This window comes from Chrysochloris asiatica, unplaced genomic scaffold (genome assembly GCF_000296735.1).
Source record: "Chrysochloris asiatica unplaced genomic scaffold, ChrAsi1.0 scaffold00319, whole genome shotgun sequence".
NCBI lineage: Eukaryota > Metazoa > Chordata > Mammalia > Afrosoricida > Chrysochloridae > Chrysochloris > Chrysochloris asiatica.
The window spans coordinates 816,306-834,691 of NW_006408837.1; the positions used below are offsets into that span (position 1 = coordinate 816,306).

Sequence of the window (18,386 nt, forward strand, 5' to 3'; positions counted from 1 at the left end):
ACATCATGCTGAGCAGGCTAAGGCCAAATCTCATTTATGTCAAGCAAGCAAATAAGAAAGCTCTTCCAAGGGTTTGTGGAAAGATACCGTTGTCCTTCCTTTTCATTTTCCCATAAACCTTCTGGAGGCCTCTCGTATATGAAAACCACAGGGTATTAATTAGTGGTTCCCAGGGAAAGGGGGGAGGGGGCAAAGGGAGATTTTGCATCCAGGACGGTGAGTTTATGGTCACGGGAGGAACAATTCAGAACTAAGTTGGTGAGGACAGCTGTATGAAGAACGTCTCAAATCACATGTGCACACCGGCATTGTTCAACTGGTGTGTTTGGTTGTGTTGTCTTCATCACAGCAAGAACAAAACAGGAGTAGACTTAGAAAAATTTCCCTCTAATTTGCTTTTCTTTGAAGCATGCAAAATGTTACTTATCTTCAGAAGACTGGATGTGGACATGCTAGAATCTGGAGACAAGCCTCTATTAACACCAAAAACAATTTCCTCGTGCATGGCATAGTGAATATAGTTAATGTCGCTGAAATGCATGCTTAAAAATGGTGAAAAACAATGAGTGCCTTGTTATATGTCTTTCACCCTGATAAAATGAAAAGTAATAACTTCTTGGATCTGAGCGTTTCTTCAACTTTGTGAAAATGCTTTCCTGGCATCTTCACATCGGTTCTAACAGCACCCTCGTGCTGAGCTTGGGCTCATCAGCAGCCTGGTTCTAGTTGTCTCGGTCTGGACTCCAGTTTGCCACATGGAGCTGGGTGACCTTTAGCATGTCACTAAACTTCTCTGTGCCTCAGTTTCCTCATCTATGAACATGGGGACAGCAGCAGCAGGCCATCCAGAGGGCAGTTACGAGCATCAACTAATTAATGTCAGAAAAGAATAAAATGCACATGACGTACTGCTTGTTAAAGAAAATACACGAATGAACGAACGCATGAGCAGAAGCCAGCTTTAGGGAAAATTAAGAGGCGTGGTCAAAGTCACACCAGTGGTTCACACGGCATTGAAGCCCAACCCAGCCCCTTCTCCTTTCATTTTGCTGGCCTTTCAATAGTAATAATCTAGGAGAAAACACACACGCACACACACACACACACAAATCTTGGAAAACCATAGATTGAAGATTCCAACAGAACCCACATCATAGCTCACAGACTCCAAGCCTTCAATGGCCCCAAGTTGCGTCTAAAATCCCCCTCAAAGCTGATACAGCCCAACAGTCCTGCCTCAGGCCAGTGTTGAGGGCTGCAAATCCCCCAGTGCCCTGAGATGACTTACTTGCTTGTCGGACTCATTAATCACAACACCAACAGAAACACGCCCACTGTCCCAGAGTGGACACTGATTGGGATTTTGCGTGGCCCCAGCTATTGCAGAGCACAAGGGCTCAACAGGGTTTTCTGGGCGGTCATCTTTATGGAAGCTAACAGCCAGCACTTTCTTTCACAGCACCGCTGGATGAATTAAAACCAGGAACCTTTAGGTTAGTTTTCATGGTTGGTGTTAGGTGCCATCGAGTCGGTTCCGACTCAGAGTGACCCCAATGTAGGGCTTCCAAGTGGCTGGTGAGTCTGAACCACCAGCCTTGCAGTTCAAACTGACCTTGTGGCCCAATGCCTACCCACATATAATCCATCTGCAACCAGGAGAGAAGTCACGGTTCTAGAGAAGGTGCCGTGGGCAAAGCTGGTGTATGGCCAGGCGCTGCCCTTACTGGTTAGAGGATTTGGGGTTGGCAATGGGTCCCCCTCAAACTTACCTTCACCTGCTCTGAGGCAGCAATGCCAAGGCCTCCCTACCATGTGGGTTGTTTCTAAAACTGTTGTTGTTTGTCTCTGAGTTGGCCCTGGCTCGTGGCAACATGACGCCTGACAGAAGAGAACGCTGCCCGTCCAGCCCCATCCCCACCACTGGCCATGGAAAGGAGCCTAGTGACCCACTGGGTTTTCTACAAGTAGATCTCCAGGACTTTCTTCCCAGGCTATCCTAGCCTGGGAGTTCTGCTGAAGACGGAGCAGCATCCTAAAAACACACAAGCCTCCCCTGACAGACAGAGAGGCTGAGCATGAGGGACACTGGAGGGACTCGAACCCAGGTCTCCCGCACGGAAGGAGAAGGACCTCCACTGGACCACAGCTGCCCACCTTTCAGTCAGTCCATTCTTGTGTCTGGTGCCCCCACGTGTGCAGAGCAGAACTGTTCTGTCAGACATAGATGACCAGGCCTATCTTCTGAGGCTCCTCTGGAGGAACTCAAACCATCACTTGTCCAGAACTTAACCATCTGTGGCACCAGGGGCGCCCTTTTAGAGTGAGATGCATGCATTTTTAAAGCAGCTAACAAAACAGTCAAAGGAGGCCAACTAGTGTAGCGGCTTACGCATTGATCTGCTAACTGCCAGGTCAGCAGTTCAAATCCACCAGCTGCTGAGGATTTCTGCTCCCATAAAGATTTCAGCCTCAGAAACCCTATACAGGGTCACTATGAGTCAGAAGCCACTGGATGGCACAGAGCAGCAGCAACGAAACAGCATGGGGCCTGGAGCACAGGGAACATGCACATAAGGGACTCTTATCCTACCCGAAGGCTCAGAATCCCAGAACACAGCTTCCTGTCCTTGTCCCAGATACCGACTGGGCGCCTTCAGTGCCCAGGAAACGCTGCACTCAGGGAGCAGTCTGAAAGCTGACGTGCCCTATCAGTCCCCTACTGCAAGACAGCACATCCTTAACTCCACTTTGTTGTTGTCAGGTGCCATCGAGTCGGAACCGACTCATAGCGACCCCATGCACAGCAGAACGAAACAATGTCCGATCCTGGGCCAACCTCACTACCGCTGCCACACTTGAGGCCATCAATGATGCCACCTGGCTAATCCATCTCGTTAGGGGTCTTCCTCTTTTTCTCTGACCCTCCATCTTACCAAACATGACATCCTTCTCCAGTGACTGGTCCCTCCGGACAATATGTCCAAAGTATGAGAGACAAAGTTTGGCCATCTTGGCCTCTAAGGAGCACTCTGGTTGCACATCTTCCAAAACGTCCTTCTAAACAAATACGTTTCTCACAAACCCATGTGGGGGTGTCCACCCACTATTCCCCAGCTTGTTCTAAACAAACATGCTTCCCCCATGAACCCATATGGGGGGGCATCCACCCACTCTTCCCTCACCTCATTCTAAACTGACATGTTTCCCCATGAACCCATGTGGGGGGCATCCACCCACTCTTCCCCCACCTCGTTCTAAACTGACACATTTCCCCCATGAACCCATGTGGGGGGTGTCCACCCACTATCCCCCACCTCGTTCTAAACTGACATGTTTCCCCCATGAACTCAGGTGCAGTAACCTGTCCGTTGCCACATTTTATGAGCCTCATGTGCAATCACCGAATTGCTTGCAAAGCTACTGGCTGAGTTCAGCAAAAACACAGAAGGCAATTCTTAGTCTCTTCTGTCACCATTAGAAGTAACCAGAGTGAATAAAAATTCCCTGCGGAAGATCTCATCGGATAAAGGAATAAATCATCTGGGAATGCGCCGTGCCTGGAGAAGTCCCCGGAGGTGGAGACTTGACACAGGCATGCAGATGTTGACAGGCAGGCTACTCAGGTAGCATCACCCTCCGCGCCACCGCCTCACCCGTAGAAGGAACAGTAGTGGGTTCATTTTGTTTTTGCCTTTTTTTTTTTAGAATGTTATATATTGATGCTTATGGTTCCCTCTACACCTGACAGCGTTTACCTGAGCAGGTGAGGAGGGAAGACGGCTCTGAGAGCCCCCCACTCTACAACCATACCGGAAGCGAGAAGCCAAGAGACCAAAGGCTGCTCTTACTTGAAGGTGTTCTCTTGACGACAGCCGCGGAGTCAGCCTTTTTCTGTGGATTGCTCAGGGTCTTTCCTTTTCCTGTGACCCCGTTAGATGCCACTGGAGGCTTTTTACCCTTGAACTGTTGAAACAAACATATGAGAACATGAGACACGAAACCAAGCCCGGACATTCGTTCCTTTGCAGTAAATTGTTTCCGTCTGGGACCTCGCATAGACAGATAAAAAACGAGGCTGACAGAAAGCCACTTTGGTTTCCACACATCAGATGGGTGCGACTTTCCCCCGAAGAGCTAAGAATACTCTAGAAGCTGGGTGCAGAGCAAGCAAGGGTTTGCAGAATGACTTCTGTTGTAGTCACAGCACTTATACCTCTCTGTGGGGAGGTCAGAGGCACAAATCAGGGAATCGGCAGCTAATCTGCCCAGCGCACTCAGTGGAGATTACTCAATGCGTGTGTGGTGGGAGAGGAACAGCTTTTATTACTGGGTTCTGTTCAGGGACGTGGCAGGACTGGACACTTAGCTTTCTGCTTCACGGGTTTTCTCACTGAGGAAGGGCAGGTCTGAGGAAGGAAGCTTGAGAAGCAGAGTGTAGTTGTAATTTAGTTTAGGCTTCGGCCTAGCAGTACCTCTAGTTTTGGACTGCTGTGTGTTTTGTTGAAGTGGTAGAACATGTTCGTCATGAATCAGAATCCACTGGGTGGTAATGGGCTTTGTTTTTTGATTTTATATGCTCTTTAGTTGTGTAATAAATTCAGCAGGATGAAAAAGATGATGCGTGCTTTTTTTTCTCCATGATGCTCTTCTCTAGTTCTATGGTGGTGTTGTCATGTGCCATGGAGTCAGTTCCGACTCATAGCGACCCTGCACAGGGTTTCCGAGGCTGCAAATCTTTAGGGGAACAGAAAGCCTCATCTTTCTCCAGCGGAACATCTGGTGGTTTTAAACTGCTGACCCTGAGGTTAGCAGCCCGATTCGTAACCACTACGCTACCAGAGAACCTTCTAGTTCTATGGTAGGACTAGATTATTTTGGCGGGGGTGGGGTGAGGGGTACGGGGTGGGGAGGCCACAGACAGAGCTGGCTTCACATTCTGGCTCTACATGGGAGAGCTCCCCACAAACTAACGACCTTAATTCAAATAGATTCCCAGGAATCATCATTAAAACCACACAATGTTGTTACTGTTGTGATGTGCCATCAACTCAGTTCTGACGCACAGTGACGCTCTGTAGGGCTTCTGAGGAGTGGCTGGTGGGTTTGAACCTCCAACCTTGCAGTTCAGTGCTTATCCTACAGTGCCACACCAGGACTCCCAAACAACGGCTTAATTAGAATACAGCGTCTGCCTTGGGCGCCATGCCCTTTTATAGAACCATTGATAATGGGCTTCAACTGAAAATGGCCACCTGAAAGGCGTGGCGAGACACCTGGGCAACAAGTTGGTGGAAAAAATATCGAGAAGGTGGCACTGCTGGAAGAATGTGACCAGTGGCAGTGAATCGCACTGTGCAGATGTTAACCAACCCCCCCCAAAACCCCCAAACAACAACAAAACAATATATCTCCACCAGTGACGGGGGTGGAGCTCTCGAGCTTTTGTTTCCGTATCTGAAACTGTGAGGGTGTCGTGACCTACCCAGGTTTCTAAGACGCCTCATGTGTCTATGGCATGTGGTGTTCTGTGGGTGTTTGGTGAGTGATAGGCTCCTTCATGCCCTGCTACAATGACCGAATGAGAAGAAGAAACCCAAGGGCCAATCGTCTGACATGCAAAATGTGCCTCCTCGTTAAAAGAAGTCAGCTAACGTGAACAAAAACCGAGGTTAGTCAAACCACGTGTCAAACAACCCACCCTAAGTTTGTTGTTAAGTGCCGTCGAGTCGGTTCTGACCCATAGCGACCCTGTATAGGGTTTCCAAGGAGCAGTCGGTGAGCTTGACCCGCCACCCTTGTGGTTCAAACCGACTTTGCAGTCCAGTGCATTAACCCACAGCGCCACATCAGGACTCCCCTCCCTAATTTGTTGTTGTTGTTGTTGTTGTTGTTAGGTGCCATGAAGTCAGTACCTACTGATAGCGACCATATCTACAACAGAACGGAACACTGCCCAGTCCTGGGGTTAGGGTCATCCAAATGTCAAACCCAAAAAACCAGGATCCAGTGTTGTCAGGTTAATTCTGACACACACACCTCTGGAGGGCAGACCCAAACTGTCCCCGAGGGTCTCTGAGGTTGTCACCTATACACCGGCACACTGTCAAGGTCACGTCTTTCTCCTGTGGAGTCACTCACTGGTGGGTTTGAACTGGTGGCCTTGCTGGAGCTCTGAAGCACTGTGACCCCAACGGCATCTTGAGTACCGTGTTCTCAGCTGCCAATCAGAAGGCAGGTAAGTACACAGACGCACAGCTGCCAGGGAGGGGCAGCAGGATGCACTTCAAAAGCGCTCGCTCATGGAAAGACAGCAGCTGCGGGGCCCTTCACCAGGGAAAAAGATCCCCAAATCAACATCTGGGAGAAAACAACTCTCCCGTGTGATTGTTGATGGAACCTTTCTATGGGGGTGCTGCTTCCTGTCTGCAAGCCTGGGGTGGCACCTGGCATTCATGGGGCTCCACAAATGGAGGGGCAGGGACAGGAAACGCGGTCTCCATCTGCCGTCCGTAAGCAGAGTATTTTTACATGGTCACTTAGATCTTGAAGCAAAGCATTTCAAAAAGTCTTCGATTAAAAGCGCAAATGTTGTGTTTCCGTAGATGTGTCACTGCGGTGTGGATGACAGCCCAACCGTCCGCAGTTTATCCTTCAGGAAGAGTGTGAAATCCTAGCGATGCTCTCTCCCAGGCTCTAAGGTAAGGGCCCTGGTAGTGCAGTGGATCAGGCATAAGGCTGGGAACCACAGGGTCAGTGGTTCAAACCCACCAGAGTTATCACAGGACACAGATGAGACTCTACTCTGTAAAGACATACAGCTCTGGAAGCCCCACGCAGGGTGGCTATGAATAGGAACTGGCTTGATATCTGTGGGTTTGAGGGGGTGGGGGGTTGGTTTTAGGGAGATTGTGGAGTCCTGGTGTGGAACCTTAGGTTAAGCATTCGACCTCAAGGTCGGCAGTTCAAACTCACCAGCCGCTCCTAGGGAACCCTATACAAGGTAGCTATGGGGCAGAACCGACTCAACGGCATGTAACAACAACCACCGGAGGGATATTGTAGGAGCTCTGGTAGCATAGTGGATTATGACCCGGGCTGCTAATCACAAGGTCCGTGAGTTTGAATCTACCAGCTGCTCAAGGGAAATATGAGGGTTTCTTTAAACCCATAAAGGTTTACAGCCTTGAAACCTGTTACAGGGTCGCTGTGCCTCAGCCCTATCCCACAGCACACTATCAGCACCACCACCAGGGAGGCTGTGGACTGGGTGGTTCTGTAGGACAAGCACAGGACTGCCAATCACAAAGTCTGTGGTTCAAGCCCACCAGCCTCTTCATGGAAGAAAAATGAGGCTTTCTGCTCCCACAAAAGATTTAAGGCCTTGGAAATCCTATACAGGGTCGCTATGAGTCAGCACAGAGGCCGTAACACTTAACAATAACAGTGAGACTGTACACTTTTATGTTCATTACGGAAAGATTTGGGGGCATGAAGAATGATCCTGTTTAAAGAACAAAAGGCAATTATGGTTAGGAACCAACCATAGACTCACATGTACATACGATTTCATGAACGTATTAAATAAACACTAAGGAGCTCTGGTGGCATAGTGGTTATGAATCCGGCTGCGAACCTTAAGGTCAGCAGTTTGAAACTACCAGCTGCTCCATAGGAGAAAGATGAGGCTTTCTGCTCCCGTAAAGATTTACAGCCTCAGAAACCCTGTTCAAGGTCGCTATGAGTCGGTTCCGACTCCACGGCACATAATCACCAACTACCACCACCAATATAGGTTCAAGAATGCCCTGTCTTTAAAAAAATCAAACAAAAGAACACAGAAACAAAATCTTTGCCTTTAGTTACCAAAAGTCCCAAAACAAATTGAGAAAATTCTCCACAGAGAGCCAGATACAGAGAAAAATAAAACAAAACAGAAGAAGCAGAGCTTAGACAAAACAAACTCAGCTAGTCAGATTTCCACCCGCTTCTTGGTGAGCGTCTGCAAATTCCAGACGAGTCTGGAAGAGGGAAACATGCATGCTCCTCCCTTGACTCGTCCTGTGTAAGGCAGTCTGGCGGCGACGTTAACATCCCAGAGTCCTACAGGGGACGGTGACTTGGTGGTCACCAGTACAGAACATTCCAGAACGCAGCGCTGTACCTGAGAGTTGAGCCCGAGAGACGCCCTCCCCCGAGAAGAGGTGTTAGTGAGAGGCGGGGGGCTGGACAGACTGGACGAGGCAGGATGTTGGTAGTGGTTAGAAGACAGTTTGTCCGAAGAGGACGCCCTTCTCTCAGCAGGCGGGCAGCGTGCAAAGATTTTCGGAGACGGCAAGTTATCATACAGGCTCTCATTATCATAGAACACGGCTTCTCCCAGGCTTCTGCTTCGGGAAGCAGGAAGGCTGTCCTCGGGGTCCCACTGCAATACACAGAGCTAGTATATTAATGATGGGAGCACAGAGCTCAAGGCAGAGGGGCCACAGGCAGGTTGTCCTCGGGGTCCCCACTGCCATACACAGAGCTATTATGTTAATGATGGGAGTGCAGAGCTCCAGACAGACAGGCCACAGCATCCCAAACCCACAGACCCGCACCCCCAAGGCAGACCCAAGCCCGTTCCCGCCGAGTCAGTTCCAACTCCCGGTGACTTGGCTGTAAGTGCTGGGGGGTAACAGAAGAAAGAGAAAGCTGTCTGCTCCCGAAAAGATGGACAACCTCAGCACCAGTAGGAGTTGCTGTGAGTCAGACTCAGCTTGGCGGCAGTGCGTTTTAATGGGGCAATGGTTACATGTGTGGTGGGTGCCAACCAAAAGGCTGGTGTTTTGAGCCCATCCAGGGGTTCTTGGGGACAAAAGACCTGGTTGTCTTCTCTCATGGGGAAGCTTGCTGGCAGCCAGTCTCTCCTATAGGGTGGCAGTGAGTTGGAATTGACTCGAGGGCACACCACAGCTCCCAGCAAGAGTTTTCATGGAAGCAGATTGGCAGACTTTTCTTTGTTGTCCTTGCTGGGTGGGTTCACACCACCAACCTTTAGTTTAGCAGCCCATTGTAAACCATTTGCCTGACCCCAGGCCACCGTCCATATACCCACGGTGCTATCAGTAAATCGGTGCCCTCGGGGGGTGGGGGTGGGGTGGGGAGGGCTGTCAGGTCAGTTGTCTCTCCTAGCCACTGTGTATAAGGTTTCTGAGACCGTACATCTTTACGGGAGCAGAAATCCTCATTTTTCTCCCATGGAGCAGCTAGTGGATTCAAACTACTGACTCTGGTTGTTAGCAGCCCAGCTTGCAGCCCACTGTGCTACCAGGGTACCTCAGAAAGGGATGGAAGGATGCACAGACTTCAGGAAACGTTCATGCCTTAGCTCAGCCGAGTGTCACCGGCGTACGAAGGTTCTGTTTTGCTTTGTTTCTTTGGAACCCCAACAATTTGACATTTCCCTCTTTGGAAAATTAGGGATGACAGTGGCTTGGCAGGGATCCCATGTTAGAACATTCTGGAATGAGATGCTGTGTTTGGCAGTGAAGTCTGAGAGCCCCCGTCCTCAGAGCAGAGGTGTTAGTGAGGTAGAGGCGTGGGCAGACGGGGAGGTACCAGGACTGACAGATATGTGACCAATGCTGGACTCAGAGATGGAAGGAGCCCGGGACCAGGAGGGGTGAGAAGAGCGGGCAGACCAACTGCCTTGCAGATGTCACTCCCCATGCCTAAAGATACTGACACGTCCCATCCTCCCATCCTCGCAGTGACTCTGAATGTGAGGGACAGACTGGTCACTAAGAGGGACAAGGCAGATTGAAGACTCAGGCTCCTAACCATCGGCTACTGTGTCGGTGGATGCCTCACGTAGTTTGATTAAAGAAAGGTAAACATCTGTGGTAGACTCCTGTGGACTCCGTGTGTGCAAGAGCAGAACTGGGACCCACAGGGGTTTGTTTTTTTTGGGGGGGAGGGGCTGGTATCTCAAAAGCAGATCACCAGACCTTTCTTCCGCAGTCCCTCTGGGTGGAATGAAACCTCCAACCTGTTGGTCAGTAACTGAGTACTTTCCTGTTTGTAGTGACCAGGGTAGCTACAAGATGGGGTACAATAGGCAAACTCAGACTCTTCCAAATGCCCCATGTAGGCGTCCAAAACTTAAGATTCATGGGTCTGAGGTAGCCTTCTGCGGGTTCCCCGGGGAAAGTGTCAGAACTCACTCACAGTCTGTTTTAAGAGCAAGAAACCAAGTCAGTGTAGAAATAGGGTGTGTCAAAATCTAATTAACCTGTGGCCCTGCAGGATAAGTACAAGACCACAAGGTTGGTTTGAACCACAAGGTCAGTGGTTCAAACTCACCTAGTGCTCCTTGGAAACCCTATACTGGGTCCATATGATCCGGAACCTACACTACAGCAGTTAACAACATTATTGGAGGAAAACTCCTAATGTGGCGCTGTAGGATCAGCACTGGACAGCGAACGAAAAAGGTCAGTGGTTCAAACCCACCAACCATTCCTCAGAGACGCTATACAGGGTTGCATGAGACAGAATTGACACCACAGCACACAACAACAACAACAACATTATTATTGGAGGTAAGAGCACTGGTTGGGCTGCTAACTGCAAAGTCAGCAGTTCAAACCTACCAGTCGCTCCTTGGGAGAAAGATAAGGCTTTAAGCTCCCACCAAGATTTACAGCCTTGAAAATCTTGTACAAGGTCGCTAGGAGTCGAAACCAACTCCACAACACCTAACAACAACAACTATTGGGGGGGGTACAATAAACACACCTGTTGGTGTCAAGTTGATTCCTGCTCCTGGCACCCCCATATGGGTCAGGGCAGAACTGTCCTCCACAGGCTTTTCAATGTCTGATTTTTCAGAAGATCACCAGGTCTTTCTTCTGAGGTCCCTCTGGGTGGATGCAGATCGCCAATGTTTTGGAGAGCAGCCGGGCATGCTCACCATTTGCATCCCCCCCCACCCCCCGGGACCATTTCATAAAGGACTTAAAATAGCTACTTCAAGGGACAGAGACATTTCAAAACATAGGCACTGAGGTATAAATTAACATCAGCAACTAACATAGCCTTGGATGCCTTGAACTTTTAAAGATCCTTCTAAATGGCCGTGCCTTTTCAGAAAAGGAAATATGAATCCACATTTCATGCTTGTTTTCCCCTATTTTTATAGCCTTCTGGTGGAGTTTGTCTCTGCCAGACTGTAATTAGAGCTTTTTGTTATAAAAATAGAAAAGTTGAAAATTCCATAAAAGGGTTGCTTCTACGTCTTTGCAGTCATTTCAATGTGTCTACTTATGTGATGCCTGGCCCCACCGACCATGTAAAAAAGGATGCTGTGAAAAGTGCCGTTGAGCTGGTTCTGACTCATAGCAACCCTGTCTAGGGTTTCCAAGGAGCAGCTGATGGTTTTGAACCACTGACCTTGCGGTCCAGTGCTTGTCCTGTGGTGCCACACCAGGACCCAAGGATCCGTTTCATGACAGCCTAACCCAGCCCAGCCCAGGGTTAGTAAAGCGTCTAAATGAGACTCATTGTGCCTAGAATACCAAAAGTCCCCGTTTTGTGGAAACTTACAAAAGCACCTATGGGGCCCTCAAAGAAGATTCTAGATTTTAAATATAGAGGGGTGAGACCCTTGTGTGAGCCATTTCATCTTGGTCTTACATGAGCAAAAGTTCTGAAACCTAAACATGCAGCGAGATGGGCAGGCATTGGGTCGTCAGTGGTTATAAAGCATGGCCTTGAACAATCTAGAAGCGAACCCCAAAGGAGACAGAGGGCCACCGAGCTGATAGACGAAGCAAGAGTTAAGGGGCAGGAGGCTGAGCTGGAAGGCCGGCCTGGGGCATGGCACAGCATGTCTTCAAAGCCCACACACCCGTCCCTCCACATGATGCCCGCAGAGAGGGCAGGCTTTTATCTCACAGTACACGCAGCTGTGAAGGGCCGACAGCAAGCTCACGCCCAAGGGAGCTGGATCTGCTGACATACAGACCTGGGTTCAGCTGTCTGCACTGAATGGGGAAACAGGTCCCAGCAATACAACTGCTGATACCACACAAAACTCCAAAACAGAGAGCAAATCCACAGGTACTGATATCAACAGCTGTTGTCCCCGACTCCTGGTTCTCCTGGGTGCATCAGCGAACTGTGCTCTTCAGGGTTTCCAGAAGAAGTTTGCCAGACCTTTCTTCTGAGGTGCCTCTGGGTGAACTGGAACTCTCACCCTTGCATTTAACAGTTGGGGGCTGGCATATACTCACCTATGACGTCTAAACAGCCTTGACCCAGGTGTCCAGGGTCCCCACCCCTCAAAGAATACCCTGAGGGGAGCTGCATGTTCCTGATGTGCTCACTGCCTTTCAGAGGGGAATTGCTCAGTTTCTCAGCCCACTGGGAATGGTCCAGGTTACAGTTCGACCATGATATTCTCTAACCAGCACCTTAACGTGTGCCAGAATCTCCAAGTAATGGCAGGCGGTTGGGGTGGGGATTTCATCTTGCCTCAAAGCACTCAAAGTAGAAAAGCAGCTGCGCGCCACTGGCTGGGAAACGGCCGCCCGTGGACAGGCCACACTCACCGAGCCGTTGATGCAGGGGACGTCATCGTAATGCAGGGCTGTACTGCTGGGGTGCGCGTAGCCGTTCGAGGTGCTTCCCAGGTAGGGGTTGATGGAGAGCCCGCGTCTGCTCATGAAGCTGAAAGACACAGAGTTACTGACCGTGGTGCCCACTGACCACCAGCCAGACCTCTGTGAGTGCCTCAGTGGAGATGGGGGCCAGGAGGACTGGACAGAACCGGGACATATCCTTCAACTATAGAACGAGGACCTGACTCACCTTCATCTCCTAGGGGAACCCTCATGCTGCATCGGCTTAAACACTGACCAAGAGGTCAGCAGTTCAAACCTACCTGGGGGCTCTCTGGGAGAAGAGACTGCCTACAAACCCCACGGGGGCAGCTCTTCAGAGCCCACCAGTCTCCCAGGACGCTCACAGCAAAGACCTACCCCCACCCCTCCAGTGTGTGATCTCCTAATGCCTGCGAGAAACATCCCGTCTCCATAACAGGGACCCCTTCACACACACAGGGGCATCCATATGTTGGGGTGGGGGGGGACACAATCCCACTGCGGTGAGAAGGCCCAGATTCACGCCATCGATTCACTGGTCCACAACAGGATGACTCCCATCCACCACCTGTTCTTAGAAGAAAGTCTGGTCTGCTGGCAAACAGCCGCATTGATTAACCATGGGGCTGAGACATGTCCCTTAGAGAGGTGGGAGGAGCCCTGGTCTGTGAATGCCTCAGAACACTTATTCAACACTGGTTTGAGGAGCCTGTGTGCACAAGGAGCCCTGGGGGGCGTAGTGGGTAATACTTGGGCTTGCTAACCACAAGGTCAGCAGTTGGAATCCACCAGCTGCTCACTCCCCAGGAGAAAGGCGAGGCTTTCCGCTGGATGTCACTGGGAACCGTGCGTCATATTCATTCTTGGGGCACTGGTGGTGCAGAGGTTCGAGTCCTGGTCCAAGCACTCCATGCACAGCTGCTGCCTATCAGTGGAGGCTGGTGCGTTGCTATGGTGCTGAGCAGGTTTCAAGGGATAGATGAGGAAGAAAGTCCTGAACATCAGCCAGGGAACGTCCTGTGGATCCCAGTGGTGACCACAGCCGGTCATAGCAATGCGGTGAGACTGGATGGCGTTTCATTCTCCCTGAGCTGGGGTCACCTCAGCGACAGACACATGGTGCCATTGGGCCTCAGCACAGCTGTGCCCTTTATAAGGAAACTGGATGGAGAAGCCTTGGTTCTAAACTTCACAGGGGCTTCCTAAGACCCCAGCTCACTGCCAACCACACCGGCTCCTGGAGGCTCCACTCCCTCCTTCCTGACCACCCTCCTCCCTATCACTGTCTCTGCTTTCTTCCTGGTATCACCAAGACAAGTGCTGCCCACCCCGTGGGTGTCAGAGTACAACTGCACTCCACAGGGCTTCCGACGGCTGCTTTTTCAGAAGTAGACAGCCAGGCTTTTCTTGTGAGGCACTGCTGGGTGGATTTGAACCCCCGACCTTTCAGTGAGCAGTCGACCACGTGAACCCTTTGATATTCTGAGCATCTCTTTATTACAGATTGTGCCATGTGTTTGTTTATTGTCCGTTTCTCCTCACTGGACTAGCAGCTTCCGGAGAACAAAGACTTTGCTCATTCTGGTCCCTGTGAATCTCTGAGGTCCAAGGACACCACCTGGCACATAAAAGTCACTCAACAAATGTGCATGGGAGAGATTTTCCCAGGAAGATGTGTCTGCTGTAAGTCAAACTGGAAATGTCTACGGAGATAACGCCACCCTCGTCCACTAATCTGGAGTGAAAAAACCTGTGTCCTCTCCAAGTGTCCTGTTTCTTCTCAGAGTTTTAGATTGCTCTGGTAACTAAAACAGAAAGAGCTGTCACTAAGTCAGCTGACTCAGGGCGCCCCCGTGTGTGTCAGCGTACAACTGCGGTCCACAGAGTTTTCAGGGGCTGGTTTGTTGGAGCAGTTGCCAGGACATTCTTCCAAGGTGTCTCTGGGCAGACTCGAACCTGCAACCTTTCCGCTAGCAGTTGAGCGTGTAAACCATTTTCCCTGCTATGGTAACGTGTTGTTTTTGTTATTAAGTGCCGTCGAGTTGGTTCCAATTCTTAATAAGCCTGTACAGGGTTTCTGAGGAGTGGTTGGTGAATTTGAACCGCTGACCTTGAGGTTAACAGGAAAAAGAGAGTGAATGATAACTAGGAAATATGCTTGTTGGATATGAAGTCTTGCAGCAAAGCCACGGAGTACTCTGCCTCCAGAGAGGGAGCGTGAGGAAATGACTTTTGAGGACTCCTTTCAGGGTTGCTGAGTTGGTGTTTGTGCTGAGCTGAGCTCCTGGGCCTTCAGGGAGAGTGTCTACTGCCCTCTGCTGGCAGAAAGCAGACAGGCAACCACACTGTATCTACTTCGTCAACAAAGTTGCTCTTTGATTTGTAATATAGTTTCCCCTCACATCTTTTCTTCATTTACTTCTGAGTGTTGTTTCTTGCTATCCCTCATCTTATTACGGCGATTTACCCAATTATGAAAAAAACACAGGAGCACATCAACCTCTGATGGTTATGGTGATAACGTCTCATAGAAAATCTCCGACTGGACCTCGGAAGAGACTCTGAAACTTACTTTTGAACATGGAGGAGCTAATGCAACTGCAAGAGGGATGAAGTTACTGAATGCAAGATTCCAGAGGGCGTGTTGAGAATGCAAAGTCTTACAGTGAAGTGTGCAAAGACCCGCAGTTAGGAAACCCAAAGGGAAGAAGGGGCTCAGCATTTCTGGGGGGGGAGGGTCGGGGGGGGGGGAAATAGTCAAGCCTCCAGTTGAAATATTGCAGGATTCTGCGGGAAAATATTGAATGGCACGGTAAGTATCAAAAGACGATGGAAGGAATGTACGAGGTCCGTGAAAACGGACTGGTGTCAGGGTTCCAGCTGATACATGGACAGGTTTATTCCATACAGAGCGTGTTTAAGCATGTTCCCATGATCAGTGGAGGGCAGCAGATGAGTTCTCTCAGTGACTCGGCTCTTGTCACGTAGTGGTGACGAGTCAGACTGCTATGCTCAAGGTTAGCAGTTCAAAACTATCAGCGGTTCCATGGGAGAGAGATGAGGCTTTCTGCTCCCATGAAGATGTATAGCCTCAGAAACCCTGTGCAGGGTCACTATGAGTCGGAACCGACTCCACGGCACACCACCACCACCACCACCAGTCTCCCTAGGGTGCCTTCAAATAAAGGCCCAATCAAAGAAGTGGCAGAGTGGTCAGCTTAGAAGGTTCTGATGACCAGCTTTTGGAATCCCAAAGGGATGAACATGATGGATTCTCGCAGAAGACACAGGAAGATCAGGGGGGCAATTACAAGGATGTTTTATGAAAATAGAAAAACTGCATTGGTGAGAAAGGTCAGGAAAATTATGCCAAGAATATTTGTTCATCACAATATTGCGCCAGCTCATCCTAAGAGAATTTCCCTGGGAAACCTTACCCCATTCACCCTCTAGCTCCGCTCTGGCCCCCTTCAGGCTTCCTTTAGTTCCCAGATTAAAACAACATTTAAAGAAACATGATTTGAGTCCCTCCAGAATGTCAAAATTGTGGCTTTGATGAAGAACACAGAATTCTTGGGGTTACAGGCATGGAGCCTCCATCTTCAGAAGTGGTTTTTGTTGTTGTTGTTAAGTACCGTGGAGTTGGTTCTGACTCATAGAGACCCCGTATAGGGTTTCTGAGGCTGTAAATCTTTACAGGAGCAGAAAGCCTCATCTTTCTCCAGCAGAACAGCTGGTAGTTTCGAACTGCTGACCTTGCGGTTCACAGCCCGATTCGTAACCACTACGCTACCAGAGCTCCTTGTTGTTAAGTGCCATCAGATCGGTTCTGACTCATAGCGACCCTGTATAGGGTTTCCGAGACCTATATGGAGGTTTCAAGAAGTTGAAGCTTCAAATTTAGATCTTTTTTTGTATAATAAAGTTTTCTGAGAATTTGTAACAATGCTTTTTGCCTGGGTCTGCATCCAACCATTTCAGGAGGTAGCATGTGATCAAGAACTGATGGATTGAAGGAAGAAGTCCAAAGTGCTCTGAAGGCATTAGCAGAAAACAGGGCTCCAAGAATTGACAGAATATAAATTGAAATCTTTCAACAAATGGATGCAGCATTGGAGGCACTCACTCATCTATGCCAAGAAATTTGGAAGACAGCTGCCTGGCCAACTGATTGGAAGAGATTCACATTTGTGCCCATTCTAAAGAGAGGTAACCCAGCGAAATGCAGAAATCATTGGACAACATTTTTAATATTTCACACAAGTAAAATTTTGATGAAGAGCAAATTGCAAAATCAGTTGCAGCAATACATTGACAGGGATCTGCCAAAAATTCTAGACAGATTTAGATGAGGACATGGAATGAGGGATACTATAGTGACATCAGATGGAACTTGGCTAAAACTGGAAAATACCAGAAAGATGTTTGCCTGTGCTTTATTGACTAAGCAAAGGCTTTCAACTGTGTGGATGATGACAAGCTATGGACAACATTGTGGAGAATGAGTATTCCAGAACACTTAATCGTGCACATAGACCAAGAGGCAGAAGTTCAAACAGAATGAGGGGACACTGAATGGTTTAAAATCAGGAAAGGTGTGGGTCTGGGTTGCATTCTTTCACCATACTTACTCAATGTGTATGCTGAGCAAATGATCCAAGAAACTGGATTATATGAAGATTGGAGGAAGACTCATTAACAACCTTCAGTGTGTGGATGACACAACCTCCCTAGCTGAAAGTGAAGAGGACTCAAACTATTCACTGACGAAGATCAAAGACCACAGCCTTCAGTATGGATTGTGCCTCAATGTAAAGAAAAGCAAACTCCTCACCAGTGGGCCAGTAGCTAACATCCTAATACATGAAGAAAGGCTGAAGTTGTCAAGGATTTCATTTTACTTCGGTCCACAATCAGTGCTCATGGAAACAGCAGTCATGAAACCATCGATGTATTGCATTGGACAAATCTGCAGCAAAAGACCTCTTTAAAGTGTTAAGACACAAAGATGTCACTCTGAGGACTAAGGTGTGCTTGAACCAAGTTACGGTATTTTCAGATGGCGCTGTGGGATCAGCACTGGACTTTAAATCAGTGGCAGTTTAAACCCACCAGCTGCCTTGGAAACCCTATACAGTGTTGCTATGAGTTGGAACCAACTCGATGGCACGTCACAACAACAACATATACGTGTGGAAGCTGGGCAGTGAATAAGGAAGACTGAAGAATTGATGCATTTGAATTGTGGTGTTGGTGAAGAATACTGAAAATATTTCCAGAAAAACAAGAAAATCTGTCTTGGAAGAAGTACAGCCAGGATGCTTATTAGAAGCCAGGATGGCGAGACTTTATCTCTCTCTCATACTTTGGACATGTGGTCAGGACAGTTAGACACATCATGGCTGGTAGCAGGTTGGCAAAATAGAGGAAGACTTCCTTCGGGATGGATTGACAAGGGTTACAACATAAGCTCAACATAACACCAACTGTGAGGATGGTGCAGGACCCCGAGTGTTAGAGCATAGGGTCACTACAAGCCATAGCATGCGTAGATATATGCACACCAATGTTCACAGCAGCACTATTTACAATAGCAAAAAGATGGAGACAGCTTAAATGCCCATCAACTGAAAAATGGATAAGCAAACTGTGATACATGAACACAATGGAATATTATGCTGTCTTGAAAAATAACAAGGAAGCTGCAAGCCACCGCAAAACATGGATGAACCTTGAGGACATTAC

At 49.0% G+C, this 18,386-nt stretch overlaps 1 protein-coding gene across 2 annotated transcripts in view; it reads right to left on the minus strand.

Annotated features, from left to right (window-relative positions):
* AFAP1 (actin filament associated protein 1) overlaps positions 1-18,386 on the minus strand; it is a 99,430-nt gene that overhangs the window by 15,307 nt on the left and 65,737 nt on the right. The window contains exons 11-13 of one of the 2 annotated variants that reach the window (XM_006875305.1): positions 12,591-12,708; positions 8,162-8,422; positions 3,849-3,963 (exon numbers count right to left, since the gene is read on the minus strand). In XM_006875305.1, coding sequence (XP_006875367.1) covers positions 3,849-3,963; positions 8,162-8,422; positions 12,591-12,708 — 494 coding nt within the window. The remainder of the gene's footprint in view (positions 1-3,848; positions 3,964-8,161; positions 8,423-12,590; positions 12,709-18,386) is intronic. The other variant, XM_006875306.1, reaches the window with a different exon arrangement.